Below are 20252 nucleotides of genomic sequence, written 5' to 3' on the forward strand. Positions count from 1 at the left end.
AGCTCCTTCACTGTCCAGGATCATAGCAGAAGCTAGGCAGATAGAGAGGAGCAGTAATCAGCCAAGTAATGAGAAGCAGTCAGTATTATGAAGGAATCTCTTACTAAATGCTTCAGGAAATTGGCCAGAGGATTCTGACTGTGAGGCCACTGCTGAAAAATTCCAGATCAGCAGCTTTCCAGCCATAATATGAATATGGGGATACATTTATAATGCTTGCTCACTTGAGCTTTTTTACAACCAGTATGAGATAATGTGAATTCTTTTAGTTGACATCAATAAAGTTTAATTTTCTTCTTTCCATGGAAAGCTGCCAGGTTTTTATCGGGACCCTTGTGACAAGTTGGAAATTCTTCACATTTGTACAGGAGCCTGTTTAAAAGTAGTTTATTATTGTAGTAAATCTGTTATCATTTGCTTCAGATTATGGCTCTAGCTGATGCTGCGGAGGAGAACCAGGCCAAACTGTACCAAGCCTTCACCAGGCTGAAGAGTGCCACACAGCTGACGGTCCTGTTGATTGGTCTGTGGCAGAACTTGAGCAGAGATCAGATGGCCATCCTGGAAGCTGCAATTCTACCCCTGACCCAGGACACCCAGGAACTGGTGAGTGTTTCATCCTGCATGGATGGTAGCCCCCTGATCCAGTAGCACAGCCTCCTGTGCTTGGGCTGTCTAATCTCAGTCAGTACTTGCTGCAGTAAGTAATCTTCAACCAATGTTCCAGCTTCTGGCTGCTGGTGTTGAGCTGTCTTTATATATTGAAAGAATTAATCAACGTCAGCTGTTTTTGCCAGGAATCTATTCCACATCCACACTGATCCAAAACAAAGTCCAGAGGTGGACCTGCTCTTTGCACATGAGCCCTCAGAACTCATTGAGTGCACAAGCAGCTATGATTTAAAGGGGGATCTGTGTCAGTGTTGTCACATGGCCTTGTTCCTTGCACTTCCTGCTGTCATCCTGACTTTTGGCATCTTCCCCACCTACAACAGTCACTCATCAGCCAACCTGTCTCACTCTCTCCCCTCCCTCTGCTCTGTCTGAACCTGCTTCTATACAGATTACAATCCCCAATGACCAAACAAGCTGGGAAGAACAATTACCTCCACATTGCATTTTCTTTCTTCCTAAAATCCTACATAGCCGTGTAATGGAACAGTAGTAACAGCTATCAGCTCGATCACAGCTGTTTGTCCTCCTAACTCCAATTAAATTAGTAAGAAATGAGACAACGCTATAATATATTAACATAGTGTGAAATACTAATTCCATAATTTACCCTTTTCATCATTTCTCCATTTAAACTTGCCATCTCAGTGAGTGACTTAAATATTGCAGTGTAGTATTAATGTGAGGGGTAGCATAATTACCAACATCAGTGAGAAGCCTGAGTGAACCGATGAACATGTTCCCATTACAGATATTTATGCAGCAGTGCAAGACTTCCCCATCATGTAGCTCGGAGGTGAGCAATAGGTCATTATAGCAATAGGCTGGTCCTGGCCATTATAAGCTGCCTGTTCAGTAGATATCTTACCATGCTCTTGGTGAAGGGCTCTGTGGTTGTGGCCAGTAATCTTCCAACCGATACCACAGCTAAACATTCATAACTGCTTTAAAGCACAACACTTCATTGACTCCAGAATGCACTGGAGCATACCAAAGCTCCACAGTATTTTGAAAGCTCTCTATTCTTGACAACTTGAGGCACACATTAATTTAATGCAGTACTTGTTTTCTTTTCCTTCATTTTCACTGTTTCTCCTGAAAGAATTTTTCCTACTTCATTGAAAGCTGAGTGAGTGAAGTTAATGCTCAAGGAGCTTCTGTTCCCTTGCTGCTAATTTTGGGATTGTGTCCTCGCAGTGCCCTCTTGACAAACAAATAGCATACCTTCTTACCTTGTTTGACTCAGGTCAGGTACTTTATGGCTTTAACTTCAAACAAAAATGGAAAAAGGATTCTTCTATGTTTCATTTCTTTATTTAATAACCAATACTTTCTTAGCTATTAAATAAGGACTTTTTTTATATGTGACAGTAAATTTTCTGATGTCAACAACCCTGGAGGCGCCACCATGAGTCAGCTTGCTGTCCTCAACTCATCACTCAGACTCGTCACTCTTCCTTTCAGGACAAATCTGTCACTGTTTTTGTTACACAAAAGTATCACTCACTCAACAACGACACACGACAGTGCAGGCAATCCAAGTCTCTACATTTCTTCAAGTAAGGTGATGGTCCAGCCTGCTCTCTGAGTAATTGGAAGCATTGTCTTGCACCACGTTAAGTGTTGTCAAGTATAAATGCCAGCGTGAATCGGTTGGACCGAATAGTCTGTCTTGTGTTTCCTGTAAAGCTCATTGTTCCATAACCACTTGCCACTCCAGGATCACCCTCCAGCATAGTTGCCTCTCACTTCTCTTAGGTAACATACTGTAGATGCAGGTCAGGCAGCTTCTGTGGAGAGAGAAGCAGAATTAACGTTTCAGGTCGATGACTTTATCAATCCCTTGGCCTGGTCAAGTCTACATAAAATAGACTTTAATGCAGGATTCAGCATCAGATGAGCTGAGTGGAGACTGTCAGAAAATGTTGCACTGAAGGCACCAAAATGTGATCCAGATCTCGCCATGTGATCAAATATGACAGGATGTCCAGTTTTAGACCGCTGTCAGGGAGAGGGATGGATTCAGTGACGTGGAAAGGATTGAAGACAGTGGCTTCACTCTTCCCTATATCTCATTGGAGGACATTTTTACTCATTCAGTGGTGCATGTCAGATAAGCAGTCTTACAGTTTGGAGGCAGTGGAGGGGTCTAGAGAGTACTTTGGTGTCATCAGTAGCTGAGAGCTCACGTTTTCCTGATTAATGCTCTTTAATTCAAACTCTGCATCAAAAAGCAATCAACCTACTTCAGAAACTGAATGTTTAAAATTGGTCTGAGCCAATGCTGAGGGAGTTTAACAGAACATACAACAGTATAGCACTGGAACAGGCCCTTCAGCCATGATGCCTATGCTGATCCTGGTGCCAACTTAAACTGTACATCTGCTTGTACGTGGTCCATTATCCCTCCATTCCCTTCCTTCTCACTTTTAAAACTATGCCCTCTAGTATTTAACATTTCCACCCTAGGAAAAAGAGTCTGACTATATACTCTTTCTGCATCTCTCATAATTTTATATACTTCCATCAGGTCGCCCCTCAGCCTCCAACATTCTGGAGAAATCAACCAACTCCTTGTAGTTGATGCTCTCCAATACAGGCAACATCCTGGTGAACCTCTCCAAAGCCTCCACATCCTTCCTGTAATGGGGCAACCAGAACTGCACACAATACTCCAAAAGTGCCTAACCAAAGTTTCATACAGCTGCAACAAGACTTCCCAACTTTTATACTGAACACCCTGACTAATGAAGACAAGCATGCCATGTGCCTTCTTTACCATAGAACCATCGAACAATAGAACACAATACAGGCCCTTCGGCCCACCATGTTGTGCCGACCTTTAAACCACGCCTAAGACTATCTAACCCCTTCCTCCCACATATCCCCCTATTTTAAATTCCTCCATATGTTTATCTAACAATCTCTTGAACTCGACCAGTGTACCTGCCTCCACCACTACCCCAGGCAGCGCATTCCATATACCAACCACTCTCTGGGTGAAAAACCTCCTTCTGATATTTCCCTTGAACTTCCCACCCATTAATTTAAAGCCATGCCTGCTTGTATTGAACATTGGTGCCCTGGGAAAGGGGTGCTGGCTGTCTACTCTATCTATTCCTCTTAATGTATACCTCTATCATGTCTCCCCTCATCCTCCTTCTCTCCAAAGAGTAAAGCCCTAGCTCCCTTAGTCTCTCCTCATAATCCATACTCTCCAAACCAGGCAGCATCCTGGTAAATCTCCTCTGCACCCTTTCCAACGCTTCCACATCCTTCCTATAATGAGGCGACCAGAACTGGACACACTCCTCCAAGTGTGGTCTAACCAGAGTTTTGTAGAGCTGTGTTATTACCTCGCGGCTCTTAAACTCGATCCCACGACTTATGAAAGCTAACATCCCATAAGCTTTCTTAACTACCCTATCCACCTGTGAGGCAACTTTCAGTGATCTGTGGATATGAACCCCTAGATCCCTCTGCTCCTCCACACTACCCAGAATCCTGCCATTAACCTTGTACTCCACCTTGGAGTTTGTCCTTCCAAAGTGTACCACCTCACACTTCTCCGGATTGAACTCCATCTGCCACCTCTCAGCCCAGCTCTGCATCCTATCAATATCCCTCTGCAATCTTCGACAGTCCTCCACACTATCCACAACACCACCGACCTTTGTGTCATCTGCAAACTTGCTAACCCACCCTTCTATCCCCTCATCCAAGTCATTAATAAATATCACGAAAAGTAGAGGTCCCAGAACTGATCCTTGTGGGACACCACTAGTCACAACCCTCCAATCTGAATGCACTCCCTCCACTACAACCCTCTGCTTTCTACAGGCAAGCCAATTCTGAATCCACACGGCCAAGCCTCCCTGGATCCCATGCCCTCTGACCTGAAGAAGCCTACCATGTGAAACCTTGTCAAACGCCTTACTTTGAAAGTTGCCACTTTCACGGAGTTATGGAAGGATAATCCTCTATTAATTTAGGTAATTGTGAAAGATTCTCTGGCATAATTTGAAGAACACACTTTTTCCAAGATCAACCAGCCTCTACACTGTTGGCAGAATGTTTATTTGGTTTGCTTGTTTTTAATTTATTTATTAGTATACACAAACTGTAATTCAGTGAAGTCCAAATTTCAAATAGTGCTTTGTGTTTTGGGAGGTTGATGTCAATGAGATTTTTGATCAACTTACGAAGTGAAATAAAAAGGGAGGAACTGAGATTTGTGTTCTTCGGGTTGAAGAGAGTTTGCTTAAAGTAAAGCCAGACTTAATTAGTCTATAAAGATCAACACAATAGTTTACACAAATACACAATTCCATTGAAAAATGTTGCTTGTGGCCGACTGCAGTTAATGAGCTAAACCCAATCTTTTACATAAGCACTCTCTGGAGCCCTTCTGAAAGAAAAGATGTAAACTTTGTCTGCAGTTAAAACACGTTATCCTTAAAATATTTAGTGGTTGTGTACACCTCAAAGTAAAAAAAAACAATGCCTTGTTACAAATCAACATTCAAATATCCTTTAGGCAAACTTTCAGAACAGACAAGTACTGTTGATAATGAGACAAAGGGTGCAACGTTGTCTCTATGATGTGTCCATCACTTTAAAAGTTTGATGTTAATCTGATGGACAAACAATTTCACAGGTTCTTGGGAGATCAGGCCCAGTGCCAGGAATCTGGTATGGGATTTGTAAACTTCTAGTTTTCTCTGTTCATATTCTTTAGGCAGACTTACAGGAGACAGTATTCAGAAGCACAAACAAAACAAGTGTGTGTTTGTATTGTTCTTAAAATTTTCCATATCGGTAAACCAGAGGACTCCAGAACAATGGAACATTTGTCTTCATTTATAATTTTTTTCTTCTCTTTCCAACATGTCAAGATGCTGTAATCCCCAGCGTGAAGAGTTCTTTCCTTTACTTGGCATACTGCACTTCTTAACATATTTTGTTTCCCTCCTGAAAGCCACTGTCACCTGTATACTTTCTTGCTTACAAATGGGAAAATGACTGACTTGTGTTAACTAGTGCTGGATACAGTGCAGAAGCAGTGGGTATTTGTGAAGTAGACAATGCGATCTATTCACTAACACTATTGAAATCTGGTGGACGTCTGCAACTAGCTTATCAGTTTGTGCCTTGTGTATTAGCGTAATGGTGAATTTCAGTGCAAAAAGGGGCAATTCTTAGCACTTTCCCTTAAATATGCTTTGTTAAAGATGCACAGATAATGTGTTTGCAAATGTAATCTAAATTTGTCTTTTTTATTGGGTTTGATGCTGATTGGATATACATTTCCTTGTTTTGATTCAAGGTATCAACATTTTACCAGGATGGAAATAACTACTGGGTATTGTGTAACCAGCTATTTATTTACTTTCAATCAGCTATTTATTTATTTGAAGTAATGCACCTGTTTAAGATGCATATGATTCATAGTATTGATGTGGTATCCACTGTGATTATGGAGGCAAGAATGCAGGGATTCATAGGATGGATTGAAAGGAAGTTATTTTAGCTTATTCTGGTGAAAAATGGAGTCCAGATCAGACACTGTCTGATTTAATGTACTGCTGGAATGTAGGGCTGACTGACCCTGCGTGATCTCTGTGTACCCTGTGTGTCAGTACAAAGTGAATTTAGTGAGAGTCATTAAAAACTTTTGAACAAAAAGCATGGACTCTGGTATTCTGGAGTACAAACTAAGTGCTGGGAGCACTTGGAAGTATTAGTGTTTTGTGAAATGCAGGTAATGTGTCAATGGCGAACGGTTCTGTCCCGTGGGTGAGTGCTGGTATGGCAATCACTGTCTGAGCACTTGTTGGACCATCACTGATGTACTGTGCAGGGACCTCTGAGAATTCCCAATAAATTATTCATACATAATTTACAATAAAAAAAAGGAGAGGAATTTCTGCAGCACTTTTCATGACGTCAGGATGTTCCAAAGCACTGAATAGCCAATAAAATTCTGCTGCATAATTTCTGGTGCAGTATAGGAAATGTGGCAGCCAAATTTTCAGAGCATTTTCATAAACAACAATGTGCGGGCGCAGTAGTGTAGTGGTTAGCGTAACGCTTTACAGCGCCAGCGACCCGGGTTCAAATCCAGCCACTGTCTGTAAGGAGTTTGTACGGCCTCCCCGTGTCTGCACACGTTTCCTCCAGGTGCTCTGGTTTCCTCCCACATTCCAAAGATGTACAGATTAGGAAGTTGTGGGCATGCAATGTTGGCACCGGAAGCGTGGTGACACTTGCGGGCTGCCCCCAGAACACTACGCAAAAGATGCATTTCACTGTGTGTTTCGATGTACATGTGACTAATAAAGATATCTATCCATCTATCTGTAATGAATCTAATGTAGCTATGCTGACCACCAACCCTTGAGCTTAGTGTTGTCTCCAGCTCCTTTCCCTCCCTGTTGTGTCCTCTCTGGCCCTCCTGCATTTCATCACCTGATCACTGCTACACCACCATCAAGAATGCTTAGATAAGATATCTTTATTAGTCACATGTACATCGAAAGACAGTGAAATACGTCTTTTTGTGTAGTGATTTGGGGGGCAGCCTGCAAGTGTCGCCATGCTTCCAGTACCAACATAGCATGCCCACAACTTCCTAACCTATACGTCTTTGGAATGTGGGAGGAAACCGGAGCACCCGGGGGAAACCCACGCAGACACGGGGAGAACGTACAAACTCCTTACAGACAGTGGCTGGATTTGAACCCGGGTCGCTGGCGCTGTAAAGCGTTACGCTAACCACTACACTACTGCGCCCGCACATTGTTGTTTATGAAAATGCTCTGAAAATTTGGCTGCCACATTTCCTATACTGCACCAGAAATTATGCAGCAGAATTTTATTGGCTATTCAGTGCTTTGGAACATCCTGACGTCATGAAAAGTGCTGCAGAAATTCCTCTCCTTTTTTTTATTGTAAATTATGTATGAATAATTTATTGGGAATTCTCAGAGGTCCCTGCACAGTACATCAGTGATGGTCCAACAAGTGCTCAGACAGTGATTGCCATACCAGCACTCACCCACGGGACAGAACCGTTCGCCATTGACACATTACCTGCATTTCACAAAACACTAATACTTCCAAGTGCTCCCAGCACTTAGTTTGTACTCCAGAATACCAGAGTCCATGCTTTTTGTTCAAAAGTTTTTAATGACTCTCACTAAATTCACTTTGTACTGACACACAGGGTACACAGAGATCACGCAGGGTCAGTCAGCCCTACATTCCAGCAGTACATTAAATCAGACAGTGTCTGATCTGGACTCCATTTTTCACCAGAATAAGCTAAAATAACTTCCTTTCAATCCATCCTATGAATCCCTGCATTCTTGCCTCCATAATCACAGTGGATACCACATCAATACTATGAATCATATGCATCTTAAACAGGTGCATTACTTCAAATAAATAAATAGCTGATTGAAAGTAAATAAATAGCTGGTTACACAATACCCAGTAGTTATTTCCATCCTGGTAAAATGTTGATACCTTGAATCAAAACAAGGAAATGTATATCCAATCAGCATCAAACCCAATAAAAAAGACAAATTTAGATTACATTTGCAAACACATTATCTGTGCATCTTTAACAAAGCATATTTAAGGGAAAGTGCTAAGAATTGCCCCTTTTTGCACTGAAATTCACCATTACGCTAATACACAAGGCACAAACTGATAAGCTAGTTGCAGACGTCCACCAGATTTCAATAGTGTTAGTGAATAGATCGCATTGTCTACTTCACAATTGAACCCGGGTCACTGGCGCTGTAAAGCGTTATGCTAACCGCTACACTACCGTGCCTGCTTACTGTGCCAGCCCATGCCCGCACTTTGGCAAGTCCCATCGCCTGGCTGTACTTCTACTCCCAACATATAGTTAGAGACTGAACACCACACCAACAGTGGTGAGGACTGCGAAGGTATGGTCAAGGGAGGCAGAGGAGCGTTTACAGGACTGCTTTGAATCGGTAGGCTGGACCATATTCGGGGATTCCTCTTTGTATCTGAATGAGTACACCTTGGCTGTCACTGACTTCATCAGGACCTGCATGGATGAGTGTATGACGTTGAGAACATACCGAGTTTTCCCAAACCAGAAGCCCTGGATGAACAAGGAGATTTGCAGTCTGCTGATGGCTCGATCTGTGGTGTTCAAGACTAGATACCCAGAACCCTACAAGAAGTCCAGGTACGACCTACAGAAGGCCATCGTGAGAGCAAAAAGGCAATTCCGTGTGAAGTTAGAGATACAATCGGACACACGACAGCTGTGGCAGGGTTTGCATGCCATTACTTCCTATAAGACGAAACCTAACAGCATTAATGGCAGTGATGCTTCACTCCCTGATGAGCTCAACGATCTTGTGCATGCGTTGAAAGGGAGAGTAACACTACACCTGTGCTAATCCCCACAGCATCTGACAACCCTGTGATCTCTGTCTCGGAGGCCAACATCAGCCATGACATTCAAGAGGGTGAGCCCTCGGAAGGTGTCAGGCCCCGACAGGGTACTGAAAATCTGTGCCGACCAACTGGCTAGAGTGTTCAAGGACATCTTCAACCTCTCACTGCTGCAGTCAGAGGTTCCCACCTGCTTCAGAAGGGCATCTATCATACGGTGCCCAAGAACAGCAGGGTGAGCTGCCTCATGACTATTGCCCAGTGGCACTCACATCTATGGCGATGAAGTGCTTTGAGAGGTTGGTCGTGACTAGAATTAACTCCTGCCTGAGCAGGGACTTGGACCCGCTGCAATTTGCCTTCCACCACAACAGGTCTACAGCGGACGCAATCTCACTGGCTCTCCACTTGGCTTTGGAGCACCTAGACAAACAGCAAAACATATGTTAGGCTGCTGTTTATCAATTACAGCTTGGTGTTCAACACCATCATCCCCTCAGTACTCAGCAAGCTTCAAAACTTGGGCCACTATACCTCCCTCTGCAACTGGATCCTTGACTTCCTTATCAGGAGACCACAGTCAGTGCGGATCGGTAGTAATATCTCCTTGTAGTTGATAATCAACACAGGCGCACCTCAAGGATGCACGCTTAGCCCACTGCTCTACTATCTCTACACATTGGCACAGCTTAAACGGCATCTATAAATTCGCTGATGACACCACTGGTGTTGACAGACTTTCAGATGGCAATGAGGAGGTATACAGGAGTGAGAGAGATCGGCTGGTTGGGTGGCGTCACATCAACAACCTCGCACTCAATGTCAGCAAGACCAAGGAATTGATTGTGGACTTCAGGAAGAGGAAGTCGGGAGAACCCACACCACTCTTCATTGAGGGGTCAGCAGTGGAAAGGGTGAACAGCTTCAAGTTCCTGGGTGTCGACATCTCAGAGGATCTATCTTGTGCCCATAGCATTGATGCAATCACAAAGAAGGCACGCCAGCAGATCTACTTCATTAGGAGTTTGAGGAGATTTGGTATGTCACCAAAGACTCTTGCACATTTCTACAGATGTACAGTGGAGAGCATTCAGACTGGTTGCATCACTGCCTGGTATGGAGGCTGCAGAGGGTTGTAGACTCAGCCAATTCCATCATGGGCACAACCCTCCCTGCCATCGAGGACATCTTCAAGAAGCAGTGCCTCAAGAAGACAGCATCCATCATTAAGGACCCTAACCACCCAGGACATGCCCTCTTCACATTACTACCATTGGGGAGGAGGTACAGGAGCCTGAAGACCCACACTTAACTTTTCAGGAACAGTTTCTTCCCCTCCGCCATCAGATTTCTGAATGGTCCATGAACACTACCTAATTATTCCTCTTTTGCACTATTTATTTATTTTTGTAACTTACAGTAATTTTTACATCTTTGTCTTACCGTACTGCTGCTGCAAAACAACAAACTTCACGACATATGTCAGTGATAATAATCCTGATTCTGATCTGCTTGACCAATGCAGGGGGCTTCAGCGCAAGTTCCCATCTGATTCTGTCTAAGGGCCTTTGTAAGAAGATGAGAAATAGAAGCAGAGAGGCAGTCTAGCACCTTGTACCTGCTCTGCCATTCAGTCAGATCATGGCTGACCTTTTGCCTTCGCAAAACTTTCCTGCAGCAACCTACATCTTTTGAATCTCTCAAAATCCCAAAATATCCAGGAGCCTACAGTGTTATCTTGGGAAACACTTAGAAAGTGTGTGTGTTTGTGTCATCTTGTGGCACACAACTGTTGTATGGAGAAGACCATTGGAGCTTCTGAGGCCACGTGTGAATGTGGAACATGGAACATAGGACAGTAGAGCACAGGAACAGGCCCTCCGGCCAACCATATCTGTGCCAACCATAATGCCAATCTAAACTAATCCCATCTGCCTGCACATGGTCCATATCCCTCCATTCTCTGCCTGTTCATATGCCTTTCTAAATTCCTCTTAAACATTGCTGTTATATCTGCTTCCACCACCTCCCCTGGCAGCGTGTTCCAGGCACCCACCACTTTCTGTGTAAAAAAAACACTTGCCCCGCACATCTCCTTTAAACTTTCCCCCTCTCACCTCAAAGCTATGGTCTCGACTTTTAGACTTCACTAGCCTGGGAAAAAGTCTCTGATCATCTACCCTATATATCCCCCTCATAATTTTATAAGCCTCTATAAGGTTACCCCTCAGCCTCCTTCACTCTAGTGAAAACAGTCCCAGCCTATCCAATCTCTCCTTATGACTGAAGCCCTCCAGTTCCAGCAACATCCTTGTGAATCTTTTCTGCACCCTCTTGAGCTTAATCATATCCTTCCGATAGTGTGGTGATCAGAACTGCTCAAGATACTCCAAGTGTGGTCTTACCAACGCTCTGTACACCATTACATGGCATCCCAACTCCTGTACTTGCTGCTATAGCTGATGAAGGAAGCATGCCATATGCCACTTTCACCACCCTACCTGTCTTTCCACCTTCAGGGAACAATGTACTTGTACCCCTAGTCTCTCTGTTCTGCAACTCACCCCATGGCCCTACCATATACTGTGCAAGTCCAGCCCGGGCTTAACTTCCCAAAATGCATCACTTTGCACCATGGATAATGGATGAATCACTCTGGTTCTTTGGGTTCTCAGGTAACTGAGGCCAATGAGGGAATTGCAGATTCTTCCGCTGATGAGGTGTGTGGGTGGGTAGTTTGTTGGGTGGTCTGCTGCTCCTGTCATTTACACAGGGCTTCTGTGTGTGTGCTCTTGATGTATGGACTCAGATCTCAATACTGTCCCAATACTCCACTGAGTAATCGTGGGCCATGGATTCCCAAGAGGAACATAGAACATTACAGCACAGTACTTTTGACCCATGATGTTGTGCCAACATTTTATCCTGCTCTAAGATCTATCTAACCCTTCCATCTCACATAGCCCTGCATTTTTCTATCATTCGTGTGCCGATCTAAGAGTCTCTTAAATGTCGCTAATGTGTCTGCCTCCACCACCTCTGCCAGCAGTGCGTTCCACGCACCCACCACTCTCCTCACCTCATACCTTCCTCCAATCACCTTAAAACTATGTCTCCTCATGTGAGCCATTTTCGCCCTGGGAAAAAGTCTCTGACTGTCCACTCGATCTATACCTCTTATAATCTTGTACACCTCTATCAAGTCACTTCTCATCGTCCTTCGCTCCAAAGAGAAAAGCTCTAGCTCGCTCAACCTATCCTCATAAGACATGATCTCCAATCCATGCAGCATCCTGGTAAATCTCCTCTGCACGTTCTTGAAAACTTCCACATCCTTCCTATAATGAGGCGACCAGAACTGAACACAATACTCCAAGTGTAGTGTAACCTGAGTTTTATAGAGCTGCAACATTACCTTGTGGCTCTTGAACTCAATACCCTGACTAATGAAGGCCAACACACCATACGCCTTCTTAACAACTCCATCAACCAGTGCGGCAACCTTGAGGGATCTATGGACGTGGACCCCAAGATCCCTCTGTTCCTCCACACTGCTAAGAGTCCTGCCATTAACCTCGTATTCTGCCTTCAAATTCGATCTTCCAAAGTGTATCACTTCACATTTTTCCAGGTTGAAATCCATCTGCCACTTCTCAGCCCAGCTCTGCATTCTGTCAATGCCCTGTTGTAACCTACAGCAACCTTCTACACTATCCACAACACCACCAACCTTTGTGTCATTTGCAAACATACTAACCCGCCCTTCCACATCTTCATCCAAGTCATTTATAAAAATCACAAAGAGTAGGGGTCCCAGAACAGATCCCTGTAGAACACCACTGGTTGCCGACCTCCAGGCAGAATATGCTCCATCTACCACCACCCTCTGTCTTCTATGGGCGAGCCAATTCTGAATACACACAGCCAAGTCTCCCTGGATCCTCCTGACTTTCTAAACAAGCCTTCCATGAGGAACCTTATCAAACGCCATACTAAAATTCATGTACACCACATCCACTGTTCTATCTTCTTCAATGTGCTTTGTCACATCCTCAAAGAATTCAATCAGGCTCGTGAGGCATGACCTGCCCCTCACAAAGGAGGGGATGTTGCACTTTTTCAAGGAGGGATTGAACACTTGAATGTTTTCTCCTGTGCTGTTCTCTTCTCATGATGCAGTTTGGAATAGAACATCTGTTTCAGGGCCCTGGTGTTCCACCACACTGCTCTTTAGACATTCCGTCAGAACTGAGGGTGACTTGTTTCCAGTCTGGATCTCTGAGTTCTGAGGTGGCTGATGAGTTCAGTGTGGGACCCACAGATACGCAGGTGGGTGGCTAGTATGTGGATTGGTGTACTCCCTCTGCCACTTCTATCGAGGGTTTCTATGTGTCCTCGGTGTGTGGCCTCGAGGTTTCAATACCATCCTGAATGCCTCTCCACCTCTACCTCTGGCACACAAGCTACCTTTTGGTTGGAGCCGTCATTCACACCAATGTATTCTCTGAGTGCTCTAACGTCGCATGTTGACAGGTTGCAGTTTGCACAAAGGAATGACTCTACAGCATTCTCTTCCCTGCCCCATGCCAATCTCTCCTCTGCCTGAGCACCTCTTGCCAAGTTTCCTGAGAGATGAGTTCTGCCCGTTTATAGCAACAGGCATGTTCAAAGTGCACTGTCCTGCAATGCCACTTCATTCTGCAACAGGCAGTAACGGTTTCAAACATCTGCAGCATGCAGACCCTGTTCCCCACTCAGAAGCAGATCTTCTGCACTCTAGGAATTGACAATGGCTGATCCCACTGAAGGCAGGGAGGACTGGCTGTCCCCAGCTATAGTCGCAATGGGACCTGGTTCCCATGGCGCCTGCTGTACTCCTGCACCAGCCATTTCTCTCCCCCAGCCATTTCTCTCCCCCATTGTTCACCCTCCCCCATCCCCACTGCACCATGCCCATTCTCTGCAGAACCTGGGTCCTTGCCACTCCCCATTTGCTGAATCAAATACCAGTTAGGTGGCATTTCATTAACTGTTTGTATCTAACTAAGCTCAGATTTTATTTTTCCCTTAATTTGTGAGAAAGATCAGTTTCCCTGTTGCACTGAGCAGTATCTTGAAATAATGAGAATTGGGAAGGCTCCTGAAATGGACTTGACCCAAAGTCACAGATGTACATCATTCCACCACTTTTGCTTACAGCATATGAATTCAATGTAGTTTGGTTATCCGGACCAGTAGTCTAAATTCTTAACATAAATTATCATGTAATTGAAGCATGTTTAGTTCCAAGATCGTTTCAGCATTGATAATATCTACTTTAATTACTTTTAGCCAACTCCTACATCCCTCCCAAGTGTTTTTGTCTTACTCCTTGTTTGAGTGACCTTTTAATTCACACATTCATCAACTCCAACTGGCACTTATTTTTCTTGTACAGACCGCTATATTCAACCTGTCCACCCAATTGAGCTTATTTGGAATATTATACTAAACAGACCTCACAATCCTGATGGTCACTGGTCATTGAATTAATAACTAAAACATTTAATTTGGACAGAAGTCAATAATCACCTTTTAAAATGGCAACAAGTAACCCTTTCCTTTTGAAGATTAATCTACAAAACCATTTATTTGGATCTTGATAACATCATTTCCTGTCTAAATAATTCCACTTTTACAACGACTGTCCAGACATGTTTTTAACAATATATATTCAAACAGCAATTTAAATAGCTAAGTAGTTGTTATTGGTTTTATATTTTGGCTTGTATTTACCTAAAAGTTTTTATAAGCTTAAAGGATCCCAGTAGCCACCGTTAAGTTGTTGGTAGAATTCCAGAGTACCAAAGTTACCCGAGACTCCACTGATTGGGAAAGGTTAAATTAGGAGAGATGTATATTTTGTTTATTAAGTATTTAACAAAACTTCATGTCTATTTTCTTTGTCCTATTTAGTTAAGAAGAAGCTATTCAAAATTAACATTTAAAGAGCAAGATAATTTGGGCTGTAAGCAGTCATACAAAGCAGCACACTTGCCCAATATCTAAGCAGGGTTGTGCTAAATTAAATAAAAGAGGCATTGTAAATTCTTGAGTTTATTGTTCTTCTGGATTACCATCATTACCAGCCTGACTGTCCTTTAGTTGTGCTACTATGGAAAACTGTGGCAAAGCACCTGCAGATCTCTCCATTTTCCTCCACATAGACCACTAGCTGAGACTGTTATCATTACAACTCAGCTCTATAGTGCATTCCTGTTCACTGACTGTTACAGCTCATGTGGTGGTTTACAGCCAGGTTTTAAATGGAGTTTATACACGGTTTACTCACACCTCAACCTTGCTGTGGTAAAGAAAATCACAAGGCATCTTGTTATTGTGCAGAACAAGGCTGCTGCAACTTAAAGCAAGACAAACCATTCTCTTGGATTTCATTAAACGGAGAAGCACAGTTAAAGCACAGTTAAAACATTAGCCCTCTTTGGTGAGGGTGGTACTGATAACTGAAGGTTGCTGCACGTGGCAAGACTCCTCTTCCTATCAGTGCCAGAAAATCAGGCTAACTGGTCATGCGTATGTAAAAGAAAGACACGATTTACCTACAGAAGTATAGAGACTGCACTTCAAGAATCAAACCAATTAATTTTCTCTGAAGCACCTGGGTACATCCTGAGCAAAAGCAAATCATACGACATGAATATAAAGTACTGTTTTTTTAAAGTATTGGTAGCATTTGGGAATTATGCACATGGGAAGTGTGCAATGATATTCTCAGTCATGTGCTAGGTGTTTGAGATTGAGGTAGAGTTCCACATATTGTGAAGTATTAGAACAGGTAACCAAAGGCTTGGTCAAAGACCTGTGTTATCAGAAGCACTGTGAAGAAGAGAGAAGCAGAACAGTTCAGCGAGTAAATTTCAGGGTCTTGTTAACTGGACATGGATCTCCTTGAAGGCAGAATAAAAATGTAATCTGTGAAACTGTTGTCATTAAGGTACAGCATGAAGGTACACAAAGCAAAATCAATGCATTTCTATCATTACATATTCCCAGTCTATTTATTTAATATGTAATCCCTGAAGTAGGCTGGCTCTTTAGTCCTCCAGACATAGTTTTTAAGGTTCTTGGGTTATTCAGTCTCTAGGCACAAACAAAAAATGGCACCTGATGCTCTGGCTTGTTAATGGAATGTTTCAGGAAGGTGTTGCAACAGGAACCCACAGCTTCTGTTAGGCACCAGGAGCTGAAGTAAATGGTGCTGCGGTTTTGAATATCTGAAGTAGATTTGAAATCGCAACTTTTATAGACTAATTTCCCATCTAATCAATGGTTGTTACATTTCTTGATCTCGGCAGGGCTGGGAGGAGTGCGTTGATGCGGCTGTTGTTCACTTACTCAGGACCTGTCTTTCGAGAAGCTCCAAGGACCAGGCATTGAACCCCACAAACCAACTCAGCATGCCAAAAGATACCTGCAGGTTAAAGAAACACATCACCCTGCTGTGTGACAGGCTGAGCAAAGGAGGTCGGCTGTCTTTAGCTGCAGACGGCCCACAGCAGGCAATCAGTGTACCAGGTAATGATGACGTCGGAGAGGAGCTGCTGTTAGAATGAGAGTGAGCATTGTTTTATGTGACTGTGTATTTCAATGTGAAAGTCACAGTAGTAGACAGTAAATGTTTGGAGTGCAAACACACAAGCTCTTATCTGCTATATTATAAGTCACATTGTGTTAAAGGAATAATGGTTTACACAGAGCAAACCACCTAACAGATAACATGCTGTTGTTTGCAAGAACAGATTTAGTGAAGTATTATTATAGTGCAAGATAAGGAATCACAAAATTAAAAAGCTGTATGTTGTGAAAAACCTCTGTTTTAGATAAGTTCAGTGGACTGTTGGTAGCTTTGACATTTCTAAGCATTTTACAATCTCCACTCTTCCAATACACTCAAGCAAATATTTGTATTGGCTTTACATAAATCATTTTTAACCTTACAGCATTGGAATGCTGGATTTTATCTTTAATCTATCATAGGACAGCTTTATGAGGAATGATTAATTTTTAGCAATCCATGACATACAAGTTTTATTACAGGGTTTAAGGTTGCTGCAACAGGGAGTTTATTTTATCCGCTCCATAGTCTGCCTTGATTTCAGTCTGAAACTAGTGGAAATATTCTCATTTGTCTGACAAGCCCAGAATGTGAATGAACCACTGTCTTCAGATTAAGGAGTCTTCAGGTAGTACAGAAATAAACCCCTGCATTTACTTTCTCTTTCTCTTCTACCAAGTTGTGGAATGTTGTATCTTCAGACAGTGCAGGCCTTTAGTGTGCTCGTTCATGGGATGTCGCCGACGGGGGCAGCATTTATTTAACAAATCTCATTTGCAAACCCCAGTGTGTAGTTTGCACCCTCGTACAAGTTACTTTTTCCTTTATAAAACATCAATTTTTTAAAAACACACCACCTTCTGAGGTTTAAAATAGATTTAGCTTCTCCTCTCTATGTTTCAGGTCAATTAAAAAAAAATCAGTTCAAGTTTTAGAACTCTATTTATTCCATTAATAATATCGAATGCTATATTTTACAATTTAATTGTGTAAGATTTAGTAAAATGTAAACATGAAAATACAGATGCCAACAAGTTGTGGTTTGAAAATTAAGTGTTCATTTATAATGTGAATAATCCAGTGAGGCAATCACCCTGCTATATAGGCCACAGCAGTGTTCAAGTTGCCCAACAACCTTTTATCCCTTTCCTAAAAATACCCAGAAAGTAGACACATATTGGTAAGAGTCAACAATAAGTGTGCCCCTAGAGCCACATTGGTCAAACCATGGAGTTGGTTGATTTTCCTTCCCTGTGACCCATGATAAGTTTTTACAATAACAGAGTTATGATCATCACCCATTATTGATAATAAATTTTTATTCCAATTGTGTTCCCTTGAATTTTATTTCCCTAGTTTTCCCGGGTGTAGTTTGAACTTGCATCTCCAGATCAGGATCCCGAGCCTCAGAATATTGGGCCATCGTTCTACTTGTACTTGGCAGTTTAGAGAGTCATTTGTGTACACTGTAATCCAGTTTACGCCATGAGTTCCAGAGATCCAGGTTAATGTTGTCCAAGATGTTCGTCAGCAACCACTTGTGACAAATGAAAATGCAGAAAGTTGCATTTTTGATGAGTAAATAAAAGTGAGGAATAAACACATGTGGTGACATGAGTACATTCCTCATGTTCTCTTTCTGTGTGTGTGTGTGTGTGTGTGTGTGTGTTAATGTTGACATTGTGGTATATTTAATAGTGAGAAGAAAATGAAATTACCAAGGTGATTTTTCTCTTTTCTGAGCGCTTTACTTCCTTGATTATTGAATGTTTGTAGAAGTTTATTCGTAACTCTACACCTGGACTTCTCTTCCAGACTCAATCCCGAGCATTGAGGCCCTAACTACTCTAAGCCAGCTCTATTGGGCAGGCCACATTATTCACTTGCCCAACACCAAACCCCTGAAACAGACACTCTGTTCCTAAATTTGTCTTGGGGAGAGATTACCAGGCAGTCAGGGGAAGATTCAGGGATATGCTCAAAGCCTTCTTGAGGAAATGCAACATTCCCACTGACTCCTGGTAATCCCAGGCCAATGACCACAAGTGGAGAGGGAGCATTCAGAATGGTATTGCATCAGGAGCACACAGAAGCTCTGTGTAAGCGATGGAAGGAGTGAATCACATTACAGCTACACACCCACCCACTCGTCAGGGTCCTTCTACCCCATCTGTGGAAAGATTCGTGGTTCCCACAAAGGCGTCATCAGGCACCTCAGAACCCACTGAACTGGAGCCATCCTTGGCTCAGACGGACCTTGCGTGTCATATGTTTTCTGCTAAAACCAGTGAGGTGACTAAAATGTGTCGCCTTCTGTTTCAGTCGTGATTTTTACTGTCTAACCCTGGATGAGAGCAGTAGGTGAGATTGGAAGCCTGAACTGCTTGAGAAAGGGTTCCACATCATGCTTTATGCTTTCCATTATGCCTTATGGAAAGCATACACTGGTCCTGATGGGATGCATCCCAGAGTACTGAAAGAAATGGAGGAAGTTATAGTAGATGCACTTGTGATAATTTACCAGAATTCTCTGGACTCTGGGCAGGTCTTGGCAGATTGGAAGACAGCGAATGTCATGCCATGCCACTGTTTAAAAAAGGATGTAGTTAGCTTAATGTTAATGCTTGAAACTATCATTAAGGAAGAAATAGCGAGACATCTGGATAGAAATGGTTCCATCAGCAGATGCAGCATGGATTCAGGAAGCGCAGCTCCTGTTCGACAAACTTACTGGAGTTCTTTGAGGATATAATGAATGCAGTGGATAGAGGGGAACAGCTGGATGTTCTATAGTTTGATTTCCAGAAGGCGTTTGATAAGGTGCCACATAAAAGACATCCATAAGATGAGGATGCATGGAAGTGGGGTTATGTATTAGCATGGATAGAGGATTGACTGACCAATGGAAGGCAGAGAGTTGGGATAAATAGATGTTTCTCTGGTTGGCGATCAGTGGTGAGCGGGGTGCCACAGATGTTCATGATATATACATTAATTATTTGGAAGAGGGAACCGAGTGTAGTGTATCTAAGTTTGCTGATGACACTAAATTGGAAAAGCAAATTGTGCAGAGGATGCGGGGAGTGTGCAGAGAGATATAGATAGGTTAAGTGAGTGGGGAAGCGTCTGGCAGATGGACTACAATGTTGGTAAATGTGAGGTCATCCACTTTGGAAGGGAAAATAGAAGATCAGATTATTATTTAAATGGTGAAAGATTGCAGCATGCTGTTGTGCAGAGGGACTTGGGAGTGCTTGTGCATGAATCTCAAAACATTGGTTTGCAGGTGCAACAGGTTATCAAGAAGGCAAATGGAACACTGGCCTTCATTGCTAGAGGGACTGAATTTAAGAGCAGGGAGGAGGGCATGCTGCAACTGTACAGAGAACTGGTGAGGCTGCACCTGGAGTACTGTGTGCAGTTCTGGTCTCCTTACTTGAAGAAAGATATACTGGCTTTGGAGGTGGTGCAGAGGAGGTTTACAAGGTTGATTCTGGAGATGACGGCATTAGCTATTAGGAGAGAT

At 43.0% G+C, this 20252-nt stretch overlaps 1 protein-coding gene across 1 annotated transcript in view; it reads left to right on the top strand.

Annotated features, from left to right (window-relative positions):
• The window catches only part of bbs9 (Bardet-Biedl syndrome 9), a 264843-nt gene that overhangs the window by 166267 nt on the left and 78324 nt on the right, over window positions 1-20252 (top strand). Inside the window, 2 exon segments of the mRNA XM_052023724.1 lie at window positions 424-606; window positions 16467-16686. Of these exon segments, the coding sequence (XP_051879684.1) occupies window positions 424-606; window positions 16467-16686 (403 nt within the window).

Source organism: Pristis pectinata, chromosome 9 (assembly GCF_009764475.1).
Source record: "Pristis pectinata isolate sPriPec2 chromosome 9, sPriPec2.1.pri, whole genome shotgun sequence".
NCBI lineage: Eukaryota > Metazoa > Chordata > Chondrichthyes > Rhinopristiformes > Pristidae > Pristis > Pristis pectinata.